Genomic DNA, 18,541 nt, shown 5'->3' with positions numbered 1-18,541 from the left:
ATAAGGTTTTCTGACAGCTTTCTAAAGGGCATTATTTCCCCAAAAGTATCTTCCAGTTTGGTAATGAGATTCAGTGTTTCTTGTGTCAGGAACAAAATACTTACACAGATCAGGAAATGTAAATACCGTACCCTCCCCATTACTATTTCTGTGACCTCTGAAATACGAAGGAAACAAACTCTAATATTTCAAAATGTCAAGCTCTCTAATGAGGAATGTCTCATGAGAGTCTTCTCATTAGAGAAAGAAGTGGAGACTCTAACCATGTGTGAAATGGCCCATGTTGCATTACCTGGAGGTGCAAAGTTTGTCCAAGTCACAAGGTAGACATGGGCTCCTGAGCAGTTTACTACTACTTAACAGGTTGAATGGCTTGGCCTTGGTAGTGGTACGTTGGCATGCTCTTGACACATAGAAATACAGGACAGTTCAACTTACTTTAGCCTACAACAAAAGAGAGTTAAGGTGTCACACCTGATGTTTACTTGGTTCGAGAGTACAGCCATGCCAGCTACTGCCTGTGACCCGGCTTGTGGTAAACTATCAGGTTCTGCCCATTTGATCTTTTTGGTGACCTGCTACTTCCTTCACCTCCTACAACATCAGATTTCTCATCATTAAATTATTTACTTAACACCCTGGCCAGTGTTTCACAATGCTAGGTTTTTAATTTGGCAGCACTTGCATTCATTCAGTCCTGACAATATGAGATACTGAGGAAATCACAGCAGCAGCCAGTTTGGGGTATAATGTTCTGTTACAGAGAGGAGTGCCTACATGCTGCTAGGGAAAAATTGTATTAACTCTCACTTTCAGATCTTATTTTTTACATTCTCAAGCATTTTTATAGTGAATCTACAACTTCTGTTGGCACGAGTAGGAAATGGTATACAACAAGTAGCTGATTCTTATTCAAATTATGCTCAGTTTGCTGCTAGAGAGTCTGGTTTATGTTACTGCAGCAAATTACAGGATGTCAGTAACCTTTATGTTCTCAATTTGGATGGATATTCTTGCACTGAGTAAGCCAGAAGGAACTTATGTTAGAATTTATGAGCGGAAGAATAACCCAGTAGAGAATGTGAAAGTATGTTTTCTCCTTCTTTATTGACACAATTTTGTTAAATAGAAAAGAAAACTTTGAAAGTTAGACAAAAAATATTCATCTTGTGGAATGCTGAAGGATATCTACTACCGCTCCTAGGCAAATGCTACCCCAGCTTGCAGAAGATCAATGAGTGTTATTTCGAGGGGAAGTAACAAGTACAGATACTGCATCTTTGCATCTTATTTATTCCCATTTCATCATCATGAAATGACAAAATATGCACCTTACAGCTCATAGATATAGCACACTTGGTGTCCAGTAAACAATGTTATCACTTCTTAGACAAATATTTTCTCCTCCAGAAACTCCTGCAACTGTCCTGCAACTGTCTCACTCCTCTCGCACATTTAGAGCACAATGCAAAGTCCAGAGAAATCACAAATTTTCACAGAACGTCAGTGAATTACACTTTAAAAAACATTATACACACACACAAAAAAGTTGTACCAGTGTGTGCTGGAATGAGAATTTAATATACTTCAGTTGTTTGGTTTTTTACTAAAAAAGCAGGGATTGAAATTTGTTTTCATATTTGCTCTAAGTATATCTTCAATGGCTCTGCAGCAGACAGTGAAAGCCAATTCATAGTGCTCGCTTTTAAATAGCAGGGGCTTAGAGTGCACTGCTACTGGTTTATGAAGTGTACAGGCAGCTATTTTTCCATTCTTATTGACGTGTGTTGCATTTACCTAAGACTAACATACACTGTGAGTTGAGCTTCCCACAATGGTATTATTCTGCAACTTTGCCACTGAGGTTAAAATGTTTCCTTGTCTAATGCAATCAGTCTCTTGGTCTTTTCTTTAGTTTGACACGGTTCTGGTTTGATAGGGGGAAAAAAGGTAAGAAAATAATTTTTTTATTATTTCTTCTTGTTCGCAGTTTCCTTGTCAGTACCAGAAATGGTACAAATGACTGTGCAAAGCTACAGGAGGTAGGTGCCAGACACTGTAGACATCTGTTATTTTTTCTTCCTTTGTGACAAAAAGAGGCATTTTAGGGGTTTGGGGTGGGCTTTTTTTTTTTTTTTTTTTCTTCTCTCAAACTGATAGCTACGGTGTTAGTTCAAAAATCTACGTATCTCTCTAGGCCTGTTTAAGATGTGAGCTGATGGATAACCTGTAATGATAAAAAAGTTATTAATGCAATGCGTCAACTGTGTATAAACATTTGCTACTGATCTTGATAGGTACGTGTAAGCCTGGGCATAACAAAACTGTGTTATCTTGCCTATGGAGAAAGACTACCGTGCTGCAGGATATTCCTTTTGCAGTGAGCAGGTTCAGGAAAGCCGTTATTTCTCCACAGATTAGCGGATACAAACACATTGAGAAGGGAAGTGCAGGATTGTTCTCAGGTGCCGCTCCTGCTGCTGCAACTCATTGTGCCTTGTCTCTCCAAAACTTTGTTAAGAGCAATTATATCTTTTCAAGTAGGTGGCTAGAGAAACCGTGCTCCCTAAAGGTTCCCCAAAGATTCACCATCTGTCAAAAGTGAGCCATTCTGCCACCTTTATAATTAGCATTTACTGGTACCTCACACCTACGTTCTCACACCTACTGTAACATACTGTTCCCGAGAATACGCACATTGCCACACTCTCATGCCGACTCTTCTTCTAAGGCGTTGCTATTATGTATCATTATAAACCAAGACAAAATGCAAATGTTTACTCTAGGAAAAAATCATAATGACATCCCAAAGGAGCACATGAGTAAACACATTTCATTGTTGCTTTTTTCTAACCAGGTCCCTGCAAGAGTTTTCAGAAAGTCCAGTTATGCCAAGATGCAAGAGTCTCAGCTCTTCCCACTCATTCACCGGTGCACCCAAGAGGTTAGTTATTTCCACGTATTTCCAACTAAGAGTACAAGGTAACAGCCCATCTAGGGATGAACAAATGTGAGTACAATTTTGGATACGCATTCAAGGTCTTGGTTTGTAAAAGGCATGTCCTCATTTATTTTCGACAGGATCAAAACAACCTTCTTAAAAGCAGGTGTCTGACCTCAAATGCATTTGTACCAGTAAAAACCAAAAACCTACCTGAAACTGCAGTGGGCTTTGAACCTCCTGGAAGGCAAAGGGCTGTGAGGTCTTATGGCAGCTGCAGCACGTCTCACCTGTGTCTGGAGAGAAGTGAGCCTGCAGAGCTGTGAACCTACACCTTTTATTAATGTCCTTCTTGCTAAGCTATCTAGATCCAATGCCACCAGATTCCTCAAGGGAGAGGAACGTGTACTAATCATTTAGCAATGTGGCTGAAAATTACTACTTTCACTTAAGCGGTAGTATCCGTAAGAGGGGAAAAGAAGGGAAGTGAATTATTTAACAAAAATGAGACCATATGATAGCTACTGCAAGAGAAAGAGAAAAGTGGTGCCAAGACAGTGGTGTAAGTAGTCCTAATGTTTTCACCACAGCATCACTGAATGGCTGTCGCTTTGGGAAAAGGATCCGGTGGAGATTCTGCTTGATTTGGGGTTTGGTACAGAAGAACCTGATGTCTGCACTAAAATCCCTCCTCGGTTCCTCAGTGGTGCTTCTGTAGCAAAAGGGATCAACATCCGAGTCTTTTTGGAAGCTCAGAAGCAGAGGATGGACGTCGAGAGGCCAAACCTATATGGTAAGGAGAGACATTTTGTCAAAAAGAGAATTTTCAGCCATAAATAGTGTGGGGACTTGAGAGGGTAGGGAAGAAGAGGCTTGGGAGAGAAAATCTATCAAAAGGGGACGTGTGCTTTGGAGACATTAAGGATCCTCACATACCCCTTTGTGGCAATGATACTTCCTAACGTGACTGAGATACTGTATAGCTCTCCTCAGCTGTGCACCTTGATTTCTGTGCTGAAGCCTCCAACTTGTGGCAGTTCAAAACATAACTGCTCATCCCCTGTAAGACCTACTCTACCACCAGAGGTTATTGTTGGTGTTGCAGAGGCTGCAGAACTGAACATGGGTCCACCGCTTCAGCCACTTAACCAGCAGTGTGTTAACATGTACCCACCATCACTGGTGGTGTAAGCCAATATACAGGATTTTTAATTCAGCCAGGCCAGATGTGAGCTCTCATTCCCTCTTCCCCTTGGTGGGTGCAGAACCTCTCTCACCAGGAAATGTGCAGAGCAGATGACAAGGTCTTAAATTCCCATGACTAGAGCTGCCAGAACTTGTGCATCAGACCCACAAAACCCTAATTAGAAGCTAACCGTTCTGTGGTTCAAATATGCCCTAAGATGTAGATGAGGACCATATTTTAAGTACAATAAAATTACACCATTTAAAGCACACAGTCTTAATTTTTCTTCATTTAGATAGTTTTAGTTCTCATTTTGTGTATTTTGCATTTAGGAAATGAATACAAGGTCCTCACCCTAAAGATATATCTGCATTAAAATAGCATTGTTAATTCACTGGTATATCACCCATCTGAAAAGTCCAATTTTGACATCAGTTCCCCTCGTGCTTGCTGCACAGGATAGCCAGATGGCTCTTGAAATCTTCTGTTTACTTAAGATGCTCAGTGAAACAGGATCTCTCACATAGCCCGTGCATTCCCGTTTAGAATTACACCAAGGAAGCTGTATGGATGGAATGAGAATTGAAACAGAAATGTCAGAGCATTGTGGAAAATGTGGGATTTTTTTCTCTCTGTTCTTGTTGGTTTGTTGGGTGGGGTTTTTTTTGTGGTTTGTTTTTTTGTTGATTTTTTTTTTTTTGATAGAAAACCCTGTGCACACATTTCAATATTTACAGCAAACTGACACATCAAACAAGTTTCTCGGCTCTCTCTTTCCTTCTCTCTCTGTAACTCCTCTGGGAGAGAGGGAGAGAGGGATCAGAGATAATCAGTATGAGTGGATGGTGGATGGAGACCTCAGGGAAGAAGGCAGAGAGCTAGAAGGGAATGAGAGCAGAGAAAGCCTCTGAGGGAAGGAGTTTGCACAGGGAAGGCAGGCAGTGATAAGCCAAGGTGTGAATTTAATGACTCCTCCTGTAGTCATCCTCAATGGGAGCACTCTTAGTACATGTTAATGGCTTATCTGTACGGGGGAGTTGCTGTGAAGTAAGATAAGATTTGAATTTCTGTTTTGGTGGGTGTGATGTCCATCAAAACATACTATCTTGCTTTTGACAGTTTGGGAGGGGGTTTTCACACCATCTGCTTAGGCCTCCTAAGTATGTGCCTGGGCTGGGAACATTTAATCAAGAGAGGTGGGATTCATCCTTCAGAGATACTTGCCTCTTCTCTTCTCACTAACTACATGTTTCCATATATGCAGTGCTTAACCTCAGCCTGGTTCACTGCACCAAATTATAGGCATTTAGCTAAAGCGCCATCTCATGGAGCTTAATCACTGTAGAGGCTTTCTGTCTCCAGGGCAAGTGGAGATAGTCAGGTGGCACCTGTGAATGGTCATCCAGCCGCTGCTTAAAACACCTCTCAGAGGAAGACAATCTGTCTCAGTGACCATGTAGATAATTTTGCACAAGTACCTTCCTACAGGTGGTGTTCCAGGAGAAGAGTTACAGCTAAAAAGGGTTATATCAGGTTCAGCATACAAAAGCCTGAGGAATGGTATTTGTTTGCAGACTGGTGGGTTTTTTTCCCCAATATTGCCAGCCTTAGGTTGTCGCAGTGAGGTATAGCAAGAAGGAGGAGTGGAAGATTCATCTTTATTAGATTTTAAAATGGATGACATCTCTAGGGAGGGACCGAACCTCTCTGCCTTCAGTACTAGTACTGTACCTAAATGTTCAGGTATCTAATGAGCCTGCTCTTCTAAAGCAGAAGCCTGTATTCCCTGTAATGACTGTGAGGAGAACAGGTGCTTTCGAAGATCTCCAGAAGACGACCCAAAAAAAGACTCTTCTCTGTAAATTAAATAGAAGGTTCATGTCTAGAGATGTTCCAGGGCATTTGCCTCTCCATGAACAATACAGGGAAGGCCAGGCTCCTTAATGCTGGAGGCCTGCATTACCAGGGCTTTGAAATGAAAGTTTCACCAAAGTGAGGCAGACCAGGTGCCACCTCTAGAGATTTCAAGACTGTATTGAACCACTATTCCCAGAGATGTGCTGGATTAATTCAGTTCTTGTCACCCTATTTGGTTTATTATCACCGAACGGTTTCAATGCAATGCAGCCTGAATCCCTCTCATTTGTCCCTAGTCCCGGAAAAGGAAGAAGTTGTTTAATCTGAGTTAGTGAACGCCTGAGAGAGGTTATCTCATTGTCCTATGTACTTGCTCCTATTCTCTGAATCAGCAGAGAAAGTTAATTGATTTAGCATGACAAGTGTTACTCTGAGAGAGATAAGAAGAGCTGAATGTGACTTGGAGCAACCTGGTCTAGTGGAAGGTGTCCCTGCCCATGGCAGGGGGTGGAACTAGATGATCTTTAAGGTCCCTTCCAACCCAAACCATTCTGTGATTCTATAATAAGGAGAAAGATTATAGGTAAGATATGGAAGACAAGAAACCAGGAGGAAAAAAGGAGAGGGAAGTGAGAGGGGCCAAGGACTTCCATAGCAGAGTGATCCCTCTCCACTTCCATATTTCATTAATTTCCTAGTGCAGTCCTTTTCTGTTTCTGTCTGGCTCTGCCCTGCTTCTGATGAATATAGCTTCCTAGACCTCCTTCACTGCTGATTAGACCTTTTAAAATATGTGTGGATTGCTTCAAAGTTACCTGTTAACTGTCCCCTCACTTGGTGCTGTTTCCCCAGCATTGTCAGAGAGAGTATTCAAAAGGTTTAGTTCACAAAAATAAGATGTATTTTCAAAATGTTGGTCAACCTTTCAGTTTCTCAGGCAGATCCAAAAGAAAAGCTTATTCCTCTCCTTTTCCAGTGGTGAAAACTTTATTGACCTCATTATTAGAGGTGATATTTGACTTCCTAACAGAAGAAATAGTCCCTTGACAATCAGAAGTTATCTTAAGTGAAAAGTATTATATTTCCGAATATGTTGATGTCCAAATTCTTTGTAAACTTCAAGTTTCTGAATGCCTTAGTTCAGAAATGTTGAAATGTTTTAATCTGATGCTTAATACTAAACCCCACCACCACATTTCAATACCACCTTTCTGTACTGCCATGTATAAATTTACTTGGGGTTTGGTGTCTTCTTTCTGTGGATTTTTCAAACTCATTCCTGCCTGTTTAAGCTGCTGCAAGCCTCTGTCCTGGTTTCAGCTGGGACAGAGTTGATTTTGTTCTTAGTAGCTGATACAGTGCTGTGTTTTGGATTTAGCATAAGAATCATGTTGATAACACACTGATGTTTTAGTTGTGGTTGAGTAGCACTTACTCTAAGTCAAGGACTTTTTCAGTCTCCCATGCCAGTGAGCACCGGTGAGCAGGTGCATGAGAAGCTGGGAGGGAGCACAGCCAGGACAGCTGACCCAACTAGCCAAAGGGATATTCCATACCACAGAACATCATGCTTAGTATATAAACAGGGGGGAGTTGGCCAGGGGCTGCCAGTCACTGCTCAGGGACTGGCTGCACATCAGTCAGCAGGCAGTGATCAACTGTATTGTCCATCACTTGCGTTTTTTTCCTTTTGGGTTTTGTTGCTCTCTCCCTCTCTCTCCTTTTCTTCATCACCATCATCATTATTATTTTTCAATTATTACATTGTTCTTATCTCAACCCACAGGTTTTACCTTGTTCCCTGATTGCCCTCCCCGTCTCAGTGGGGGTGGCAGGGAGCAAGCAAGCAGCTGCAGGGTACTGAGTTTCCCTCTGGGGTTAAACCATGACAGCCCCTCACAGGAGCTGCAGTTCAAGTCTCACTCTCCTCTGTGAGGTGAATGCACTAGGTGGACACCGTTTCCCATGATATGTGGTTGTCCTGTGACCACCACAGGTCAGCTAGGAAAGAGTAGAAGTACATCAGCCAGTAAATTCACCCCTAGAAGAGAAATTAAATGTAAATTGTTAAATGCTTTCTCTGAAGTGCAGCTTTAACTGAAGCAAAGGCAGTATTGCCAAGACTCAGGTTGTAGCAACCTAAAAAAAAGGGAAATATTTTAATATATGGCAAAGTAGTCAATATTGAAATTTCATTTTTACTTTTCCTGTGCAATTTCAGAAGCCTTGGTTTTCCCGCTAAAACTTTTAATTTTTTTTCCAAATTCTGCCATTTGCTGTGAAATAAAGATGCTGATTGAAAAAATCTTGTTGGTTCTGGAATTGTTCTGTGTTCCTTCATCCCACTGTGGGCCTACTGAAGACTTTCCAAATCTTTCATGTAGATAACTGTGTCAGCCTATGTAATACCAGATTTAAGGAGAGAGGAACAAAACTATGAGCTTCCTCTCCTAAATTATAAAACAGTTGATCATAAAGTCATTAGAAACCCTATAAAAGATACAGATTCTACTGAAGATTCATTGATGTTGCTTACAGAACGGCCATTTGCTGTTTCAGCTGAAGTTTCTAGTGAAAGTGAATCTGCATTTATGTCCCTTAATATGTCATCTGTGCTACAGCTTTCAGCTATTTTGCAGCAGGCTGCAGACACTAAAGAGATCTTATCAGCCTCTTGCCTGTTTGAGGTGGGATCCTTGAGGAGCATGCCTAGAAACTGAAGGGACTGCTTGCCCGGAGAGAAATAAATAGTTCATTGCAGCAAGGCTGTCCTTGACATAATTTCTTCATGACCTGTGTATTTATTGCATTGCAGACAAGTGAGGATTTTTTTTATGTTGTTCATTTATCATTTCTCTTGTTGTTTGATTTGTTCTTTAGGTGTCCCAAGCTCTTTGAAATAATTTACAAAAGCTAAGCAGTGTGTAAAAACTGTTTAAAATTGCAGGAGGTTTGGTTCTGGTTCAAATCAAAAGACGGACTGGACTGCTGTGCCACTGTCAGTCAAAGGAGATTAGCGCTTGGCATTTTTATGGTCTCATGTAGCCGGAGCCAGATGAAATACTGAGGATAAAATGTGCTTTACACAGAGAGCATGTGGTAGCACAATGGATGTACAAAACCAAAAATTATTTACTCTGACACCCCAAACTGTCGCAAATGGAAACTGCAAAACTGTGTGATGTGCGTACTGATAGATCAGATAACTCCTTTAAACAGCATCAGGTGAAACCTTTGACCATGTCTTACAAAGTGGAAATGTTTTCCTCCAGTGTTAAAACTCCGTGCCTGGGGCAAAGACAAAAAATAATGTTGTTGAGGTACAGTAACTATCAGGAATTACATGCCATGATATTGGTCCCCAATGCAAAGGACCAACTCAGATCCATGTTAAATATCCCCTTGCTGTCTAATTGTCAGTGAAGCAGCGTTAGCAGCAGCCTGCATGCAGAGCACATGCAGTAAATTTGGCTGCTCTCTAAGAGAAATGGCAGCCAAGAAAGTTAGCATTTTGCCATCTACTGTCCTCAATGAATCCTTCAAGGAAGGAGGAGTCCTGGTGACAGATTCATTGCCTCAGGATCAGTACAGACACAATGTGCAAGCAAATGTGTTGCTTTGCTTTGTATAAATAACTTCATGGTGTTGTAGTGGTGGAAGTCTCCAGGAGCACTTAGAGAAAACATTATTTGCTTTTCTTTAGATGTTATGCCATGGAAAAAAAATGACCCAGAATTTACAGGGGGTTAGTACAATGAAAAAAAAAATCTGGGAACTTGTATACAACATCAGCTGTGAGTTTCTGGGGGATAAGTGTTTTGCTTTGTGCTGCTGTGAAAATGAGAACATAGCTTCTGCGGTCATTTTTTTTAACAGTTAATGGCTATATGCATTTTGCAGTTATCCTGGACAGCTGCCAGTGGTAAACATTTGAGATCAGATTTTAATAACTTTATTCACATGAATTTTAATAAGTCCTTAAACATGGCATCCAAGTCTGGCCCAGCCAACCAGAGAATTTCAGGCTGGATTCTGTAACCTTTGTTCACATAGAATAGTATTCAGCTGCACTTGACCCAACAAATTCAATGTTGTGTAAGTGTTTGTAAAATATAAAGAACTATGCAGTGACGTCTCTGTATAGCCTGAATGGATCCTTTGGAAGCAAATGGAAAAATTTAGCCCCTTTTGAATGAGGTAGGTAGTATGTTTCTTGGCAGTGACAAGTTTGAATAATCATTGTACCTGATTATTTCAAAATTATACTTTTTAATAACCATGTTGCCTTCCATTCTGCCAAATCTAAGAACGTTTTCGACAGCTGGAAGTACTTGACCACGTAACCAGTGCCCTCTCATCTTTGCTGACTGATGTCAACACCCAGCAGACCAAAGCACAGGATGCCCGTGGGGATGAGATCGGTCTCCTGGATGCTGCGAAGAGTAGACCTGTGGTCACGCAAGCAAAGAGGAGAAGACTAGGTCAGCTCCTGAAGAGGGCTTCTCGGCAGACAATGCTGCTGGAGCAGGGCTTACCAGCACCTGGGGAAACCAACTTGCACAGCAGGAAAGAGCAACCTTGTTCTTGTGCAGATATTGTTGGGAGTGGAACAGTCCAGACACGCTTTCCTGCATGTGTTACGTTGGGCTGCTTGGCCCAGGAGCCAACCACCAGAGACAGAGGTGCCTCGGCGTACCCCATATCCCAGTGCCCACCAGCTCCACTGAGGAAAGCCTGGGCTTCGTCACACCTAGTTGCAAAACAGCCCCATCTTTCTCCTGCATGTGAAGTGCCTGCCAAAGATGGGCCAAGAAAGGAGCCACCTTCGCTTGTGGCCCACATGCTGCAAAAAGTGGCCAACCTAAAGTGCAAGCTGCCAGACTCGTTTGAAATGGAAGAGGTGAGGTGAATCTGTGTGTATTCTGCCAGCAATGTATCTCCACCCATATTTATGGTATCAGTGTGGATTCTCTTTTCCAGGATGGAAGCTAGAGTAAATTATTTCAACAAACACCATGCAGCAGCATTATGGGGAAAAACAGTAGGATTTACACTACTCGTTGGGCTTTTGATTATTTTAAATTGTCTTTGTGTTAGGGTACTGTCAAAGAAGTTGGCACTGAAGTTACTGAGGTAAGATTCATTCAACCGCTATGATAGTGTAAGAAGCCAATGTGTTTCGTGCAGCACTAGGTGGTTGGTTTTTTACAGAAGGAAGTTGCAGGAATATTAATACATATGGTAATGGATATTTTTACAGATCCAGTCATTAACCAGGGTTGTTTCATTTTTTTTCCCTATCTTTTTTTCCATCTCAAGTTCATTTTCTGGTGTGCTCTTTCAGAAAGTTGCATCACAAAATTAGCCTTGGTTTTATAGCAGTGTTTGAAATATTTTATCCCTCTGTAAGCTGAGCATCCTAAAGCCAGAATAACTCAGAACAGCAGCTTGTTCTCATACCCAGTCTGTGAAGCCCATAATACTCGGCTCTCTGTATGTTTTAGCAACAGTGAGTTGTCAGTGGGGGTTCAAAACAAAGTAGCAGAGACCAAGATACTTGCCAGTCCATTTCTTACATCTGGAGTTGTTTTGTGAGCAGCAGTTTTTTCTGGCCATACTACTGCATAAAAAGCTCTACGGTAGGATACTCTCCAATCCTACAGACTCCAATGGGATGCTGACAGGAATACTCTTCCCTTTCTGGCCATCCTTCAAGAATGAGGAAAAGGAAGGAGTCCAAAAATTAGACTTTACTGTAAGAATCAAAGAAAGGAGGAGAAATGGGGGGTTGGCAGCCCCCTGAAAACATATGGACATGGGAGGGAGGGAAGTAAGGGAATGAAAGGAGGGAGCAGTGAGTGGCTGGAAAAGGTGGGAGGTTTAAAAAAACTCCATTCTTTAAAGCATTGGAAAAGGTTGGACTAAGGTGGTGGCGTTCTTCTTGAGGAAAGGATATTTATCTTTTCATGTCCTTTCAAAAGCATGTTTTTCTGTGAAAGGTTTGGTGCAGCTTTCTTGTTGGCAGAGCTGTCTCAAGAAGCAGAGCACAGGCCTGATTATTAGCCTCAGTGGGAAAGAGGGTGTCTTTCGGAGACCTCCAACACAGCAAATTTATGGTTCCAGAGCAGCCCATATGTCTTTGTAAAGCACTTGGCATGCTGGACTTGCAGCTCTGTGAGTAGAAGCTCGCACAAAAGTGAGGACATCGACAAAGAAGTAAATGCAGATGATCGTAAACGTCCCAGTTTGGTGGCTAAGACAATTTGGTGAATTCTGTATGACCAAATTAGGGTATACTTTGTTTAACTTCTGAGTATTCTCTAGCACATCATTAAATGAAGGCTGTAAGAACAACGTGCTGGCTGAAACTATCAGGCTGTCTAAACTGTTAGTCTGGCAATGGCCAGTTGCAGATGTATGGAGAACAGACTAACAGGCACATGTAGAGCAAGATTTCTCTTGTATTCTTCCAGCCTTTGACAATGAGAGGCTTAGAGATCTCTTGAGCTACAGACTGCATGGAGGACACATCCAACATTCATGTGCATGTGTTACTTGCATCTAATAGATCCGCTTTTCTATTAAGTTTTTCTCTGAAGGAGTTTATCTGGCACCATGACATGATGTTCCCCTTGATGCTATGAAAAAGTCAAATGGGTCTTCATTCCTAGAGAAAAACAAATTCTGACCTTACATATACTCTTTGGCAAGAATTTGCCTCCATATGGTTACATTGCCTTGGGTGTCTTCTACTAAGTCTTTTTTCCTAGGCACATTTCTCTGAGGCTGTTCAAACAAGATTGTTAGTGAATTTGCATGTTGGGGACCTTTATGTATTGATTACTTTGAGCAAGGCTTGGAAAAGTTCTGAGACTAGAGCCTGGTTTATGTCAAGAAAAAATATTTTTTTAAAGGAGATAACCAAAAAGGAACCATCTGAAAGATTTTATGTTTTCATTTTGAAACATCTAGAATATTTTTTTTAGTTTTTACTCCTACACCCATAATAAGGCACACAGTCGTAATCACTACGATCAACAAGAATTTTTCTTCTTTTCTCAGATTCAGAGTTTTGAGGATGAAGATCCATGTAGAAATCCTCCTGACACCACTTCAGGTGAGTGTTAAGAAACACAATTTGGTCAGTTTTGCTTCTAAAACACTGTTCCCGTGTTAGCTGCTTTTAAAGTTTATCCTAACAATACATTTTCCTTGTCCCCTCCCATCACCTCTGGCATTTGGATGCTTTATTCTAGACATGGTAGTCTAGATGATGTGACTTGATAAACCACAGGGCTGTAAAATACACTCAGCTTGTCAGGGAGACATGATGAGTGCACATGAAAAGGGTATCTCCCATGCGCAGCTTGGAGTGCGTGAGGTCCCTGTTTGAGGCTTTGAGAGACCTCTCTGCTCTTCCAAGTGACACCAAAGCTTTGCTCCTCCTTGGTGAATTATTTGCCAGGCTCAGACCAATGCCTTATCCACCAGTTTTCAGATATCTGGGAGATAAGTCAACCACGAGACTGGACTTTGCAACCGCTCTGTACCCAGCTCACCCAGGCCCATGCAACCAGGGTGTTCTGGTGGCAGCATGGCCCCTACCCCATCATCTGAGTGTGCTGTATTACACAGACCGTCACCACATGAGCTGACGTAGTGTTGAATCACATGTTAGAGGAGAAGTTATTGGAGGGTTATTAAAGGATTAAAAGCAAAGCTGTCAGACCAGATGCTATCATTTGGGGCAATCTGAGTGTGGTTCCTGGGAAGTGTTTGGTGTTGGGGGTGGTGGTGCCGGGGAAGAGGCTATTCAGCCTCCAGAGGAAGGAGCACTTGGCCTTGCTCTCTCTAGGGTCCCTTTCTAACCAGTGCTTAAAGCAGGACTGGCACATTGGGCTTGGTGTTTTGGTTTGTTTTTTGTTTTTTGTTTGTTTTTTTTTAATGGGATAGAAATTTAATGTGAAAGCACTGATAAGTAGCAAGAAGCTGATAGCAGGAGACAAATGTGAAAGTTTGGTGAGCCCTCACCTTTTGAGGACTACATCATACTACTTTTGGGGTACCGGTGCAAATAATTCAGCAACTCAAGTTCATACACAGGCACCTAAAAAAGAAAACCTTATATCCACTGATGCTGGTCATTCGCAGATGCCATTGGCTGGACTGAGGACTGGATTTGCAGGAGTGAAATCATGAGCTTGTTGGAAGCAGTGGCGTAAGTCTTGCTGACTTCAGTGAGGCCAGTGTTTTCATCCAGGGGTGCAGGATTTTCTCAGTGAATGCTAGAGCTGAGTAAAGGTGATGGAATATATCATTAATTCCTCCATTCTGGAGCATTTAGTTCTGTTTTCAAAAGATCTGTAAGCATAATTTGCTATTTTGCTAGTGTGGTTTTTTTTATAACTGTGTAATAGATTGCATACTTTTGGCATTCAGCTGCTCTTGCCACATCTTCTGGCAGGGTTCTATGTATCTGGACTGTCAGTGCGTGGCTACAGTAACTTTTGGAGCTTAATGTCACGTTCTTGTTGCTATTCAGGCTGTATTATTTGTCACCTGGGTTACATGAGGTTGTTTAGATTTTGTTTTCTGGTGGATGTCTAGATCTTCATGAACAAAGACAAGCCCCCGTACCAGTAGTGTTGCTCATAGCAGTATTTATACAAAGAATAGCAATTCCCCAGGACTGGTGGAGTGAAAAACACCATTTGGACAAACATTCAGCGAGAAATTATAAAAAGAGAATGTGGACATAGCCCAGTGGGGAAAAAATTCAAAATGTAATAACAAATGTTTTTTTCTTTCTTTGTCCATCCAAAAAAAAAAGACCTTGCAGTTCAATGATTAAGGGCATGAGTTAAAGGATTTAGCAGGTTGTATAGGTGTATCAGTCACAATGTAAGAGAAAAAAAAAAACTGTATGCCCTGAATACTCTTTTAAGACATAGGAATAAGTATACATTTAGTAGTAATTTCATGACAAAAAAAATCAGATAGTAATTATTTATTTTTAATTCTGGTAAGACTGTCATCCAGTTAAGTGATCAATCCAAATCATAATAGTAAACTGAACTTATGGAAGATTTATGCCTTTGCAGAACCATAATACTATTTTAGAATTTTGTTTAAACACTGGAATATATATCTCTCTCTGTTTTATTTTAGTGTCATTGATGCTTGGCCTAGATTTAAAGTGGAGATTTCCGGATATTTTTTTAAGACTTTTTTTTTTATGTTCTTGCTCTTTTTCCCACTGCTCTTAAATGGTGTACCCCTCTACACCCATGGGAGTTTTATTGTGACTTCAGCTTGCTGTGCATCATGGAAACAGTCTAAAAATTTCCAGTTGTGAAGCAATATTATTAGTATTGAATAATACCTACCTCTTAGGAAGGTTCCTAATAAATTGAGCAAAATGTGGCTGAGACCCATCAGCAGGGGTCCTCAAAACAGGGGCAAGTGGGAAACAGAGTCCATCAGGAGCCTACACAAGGAAAACCTCAGGTCCCAGAAGAGCACGCCTGAATTTAGATTTGGCCTGCAAATTCCCCGGAGCATAGGCTGCCTATTTTTCAAGGCTCATGCAGTGCCTGATACCGTGAGGGGCCGCTCTCATTTGCTTATGGGCTCTGTTGGAAAGGGTGTGAGTGATGATGAAGATACAAGAGCCTGACATGACCCTGCTGAAATGGGAGCTCACCTGAGCAGGAAAGTGCGGCGTGCCCACTATGAAAAGAAATAGAGATAGATAGGAACAGACTGCTTTGCCTAGATGGAGCATATTAGAGACGGGTGACTTATGGAAGTACTTGTCCCAGTGGTATTGTCCCTTGGCTCTGTAGCCTGGCCTCAATTTTAGTCCAATTGCTTAATTTTCTACACTCCCCATGAAAGCCAATTCCCTGGCTGCTGTGTGTCTTCTTTATATTTCTCCATAATGTAGATTCTGGCTGTTTAACTGCAGTAGGCTTTATGATAAGGCTTTTTTTTCCTCTCTCTTGGCAGAATGCTGAGACTTAATTTTAAAAGACGCTGAAACCCCCCAAACATCCCTGAATGACTTACAGGGAAAGCAGAGTGTTTTCTAGCTCTGTTTTAAAAAATATTACAATCTTTTTTATTAGGCAATTTTATCATTGTTATAAATAAGTAATTGTACTGGGGAGAAGGGATAATCCTTATTTAATTAAATTCATCTATACTCCCAGGTTGGCAGCAACCAGACATATGTGAGACTAATACCCACAGCCTGCCTGTATGCATGTGCAATTAAAAATTCACTCTACAGTAGCACTGGCAGTTTAGTGTTGCTTTTGGCATTTACAAATTCTTTTATTTTGTGACTTTTTTTTTTACCATACACATATGCTGGAGCAGATGTTGCTTATTTGTTGTTTATTCAAATCTGTAGGCTCTGGCAGCTAACTCCATTGTTCTGTAATGAAGCTTTATTCACTGTCCTGTATTAGGACCCAGCAAATGCATGACAGGCAGAGTTAGCTCTCAGCAGGAACTACAGTTATTGTCCTTACTTATTGGCTGTTTATATTCTAAAGCTCACAGTTGAGAAAGCTGGCTGGGCAGGGGAAGGGGCTGGGGATGCTGTGTGCAGAGGAAAATTACTTGACTCCACTCACTGTATCTTTGCCCTGATGAGGTGCAGGCTTGCATGTAAACTCATCTGTTGCAGGGATTTCATATTCAGCACTTGAAAAATAGAGCTGTTCTCCCCCTCCACCCCCTCTTCCGCCTGGTTCTCCCACCACCCCCACCCCCACCCCCCGCTGCTCCTTCCTTTTTCAATTAGCCTTTGTAAAGCATTGAGTTTAACTAAAGGATGTTTCAATGTTGCTCACCCCCGTTAACTCAGCACGTGCCTGAAAATTCATTAGTGGCAATGTCTATTAGGCAGGCGTCAGAAATCGGTGTTATTTTGGTTGCACATGGTAGTCACCCGCTCCCTCCTGCTCCTTATTTACTTCCCTCTCCCTCTGCGGGGCAGCCAGGCACCTGAAAGGCAGGAATTCCTGCACCGTGCTGACCCAAGCGGACACACTGCTCCCAGGCGCTCAAGTGCCAACAGAAAGGCATTAGCCTGCTGGAAAAGCCCTTGGTAGCCCAAGAGGCAATCAATCACGGAAGTAACCACCTCCATCTGGCTCACTCTGACATGGTAACTCGCTACCGAAGCGCTTGTGATTCATCTTGTCCCAACGAGTGGTGCCAGGGATTGCATACACCCAGTTTTTGTGGCAGCTGGGAATGTCCTAGCTTTCCCGCATGCTGAGCTAACACATTAGCTCCTGTGACTTATCAAGTAGCAATTCTTTCAATTATCACACCTTCACTCCTCCTACTCACCAACTCCTCTGATGGTTTGGCACCATGGGAATATTCACAGAATGCAATTGGTATTTCTTCTAATTGACTGAGTGCCAAGAACGTGAATCCTGTTTATTATCCATTGTAACGTCTGCCTGCAATTGAAGGAGCAATGTCTTCAAAACGCAAGAAGAAAAAGCAGGTATATTGCCTGTGTTTCAAAGAGTAAAGGATTTTCTGCTTACCTTTCTCTAGTTTTAGTATTAAGAAGTGAAGAGCTACTTCGCATTTCTTATTTTCTGTAGTGCCTATATAACACTGTTATTGTTCATAACACAGTGACTTTTAGTTTTAAGTACAGATTGAAGGAAAGGGAAAGGCAAAGAGATGGCCAAAGGGAAGGCCTGCAACAGCTGCACTCAAAATTGGGAGCTGAACTTAAAAATGTCCTACAACTACTCTTGTATTGATACTGCTTGACGTTTATGTTAAACTTTGGCATTGGTTAATGATCACATACAGTCTCCAAATATGAGTTCTCTCTTCATAAAACACGATGAAGAATAGATCCATAATACATAGATCCCTCTTTGCAACAGTTTTATCTGTTTTATGATGCCACAGCCCACATTTCTCCCATCTTCTGCACGTGAACCTGTAAAGGCCTCCTTATACTTTCCAGTTTCTTACATAAGGGATCTGTAAGCGAAAGTAAGAGGAAGCTGCATCATTTCAATGTATTTTGTAGCCTGAAGAAGTCTGTAGGGAAAGTCCTATGGTCCTAGAAAGCAGCAGAGATTTGAGAGAACAGAGCAAAGGGAAAAGCGAAGTTGTGAAATTCTGATTCTTCCAACCTTCCTGCATCTTTTTCCCATCCAGAAACATCCTGAGTTGTCTGGTTCCCTCATAGAAGGTGCTTCTAGTAAGACAGTTTACTTCTGCAGCTCTTGAGAATACCCTGGCAGCTTTGCTTTGCCACAGTCCTCCTTGATGTATCTCATGCACATGCATATATCTAAGCTCAGCAATGAATATAAAGATGGAGGCGCAGGAGGCGGTGATGCCACATTCACCAGTACAGAAACTGGATGAGCAGCAAAGAGAAGAAGTCTGACAGGCTTTTGGAATGGCTTCTGGGAGGTCATGCCTCCCACCACTGGTGTCAGCAGGACACCTTGCCTGCAGTCCTCAGGTCTGAGCAGCCACCCCAAGAGGTTTGGGGGGTTGTGTGA

The 18,541-nt window shown here is 41.8% G+C and overlaps 1 protein-coding gene across 1 annotated transcript in view; it reads left to right on the top strand.

The window, feature by feature from the left end:
* Positions 1 to 264: 264 nt before the first annotated feature.
* The window catches only part of ITPRID1 (ITPR interacting domain containing 1), a 45,624-nt gene continuing 27,347 nt past the window's right edge, over positions 265 to 18,541 (top strand). Inside the window, exons 1-6 of the mRNA XM_040593800.1 lie at positions 265 to 323; positions 1,916 to 1,950; positions 2,824 to 2,944; positions 3,532 to 3,734; positions 10,292 to 10,884; positions 13,047 to 13,101. Of these exons, the coding sequence (XP_040449734.1) occupies positions 265 to 323; positions 1,916 to 1,950; positions 2,824 to 2,944; positions 3,532 to 3,734; positions 10,292 to 10,884; positions 13,047 to 13,101 (1,066 nt within the window). The remainder of the gene's footprint in view (positions 324 to 1,915; positions 1,951 to 2,823; positions 2,945 to 3,531; positions 3,735 to 10,291; positions 10,885 to 13,046; positions 13,102 to 18,541) is intronic.

Source organism: Falco naumanni, chromosome 4, assembly GCF_017639655.2.
Source record: "Falco naumanni isolate bFalNau1 chromosome 4, bFalNau1.pat, whole genome shotgun sequence".
Classification (NCBI taxonomy): Eukaryota; Metazoa; Chordata; class Aves; order Falconiformes; family Falconidae; genus Falco; species Falco naumanni.
The sequence above is the reverse complement of the archived record's forward strand: the minus strand, read 5'-3'. Positions and strand labels throughout refer to the sequence as shown.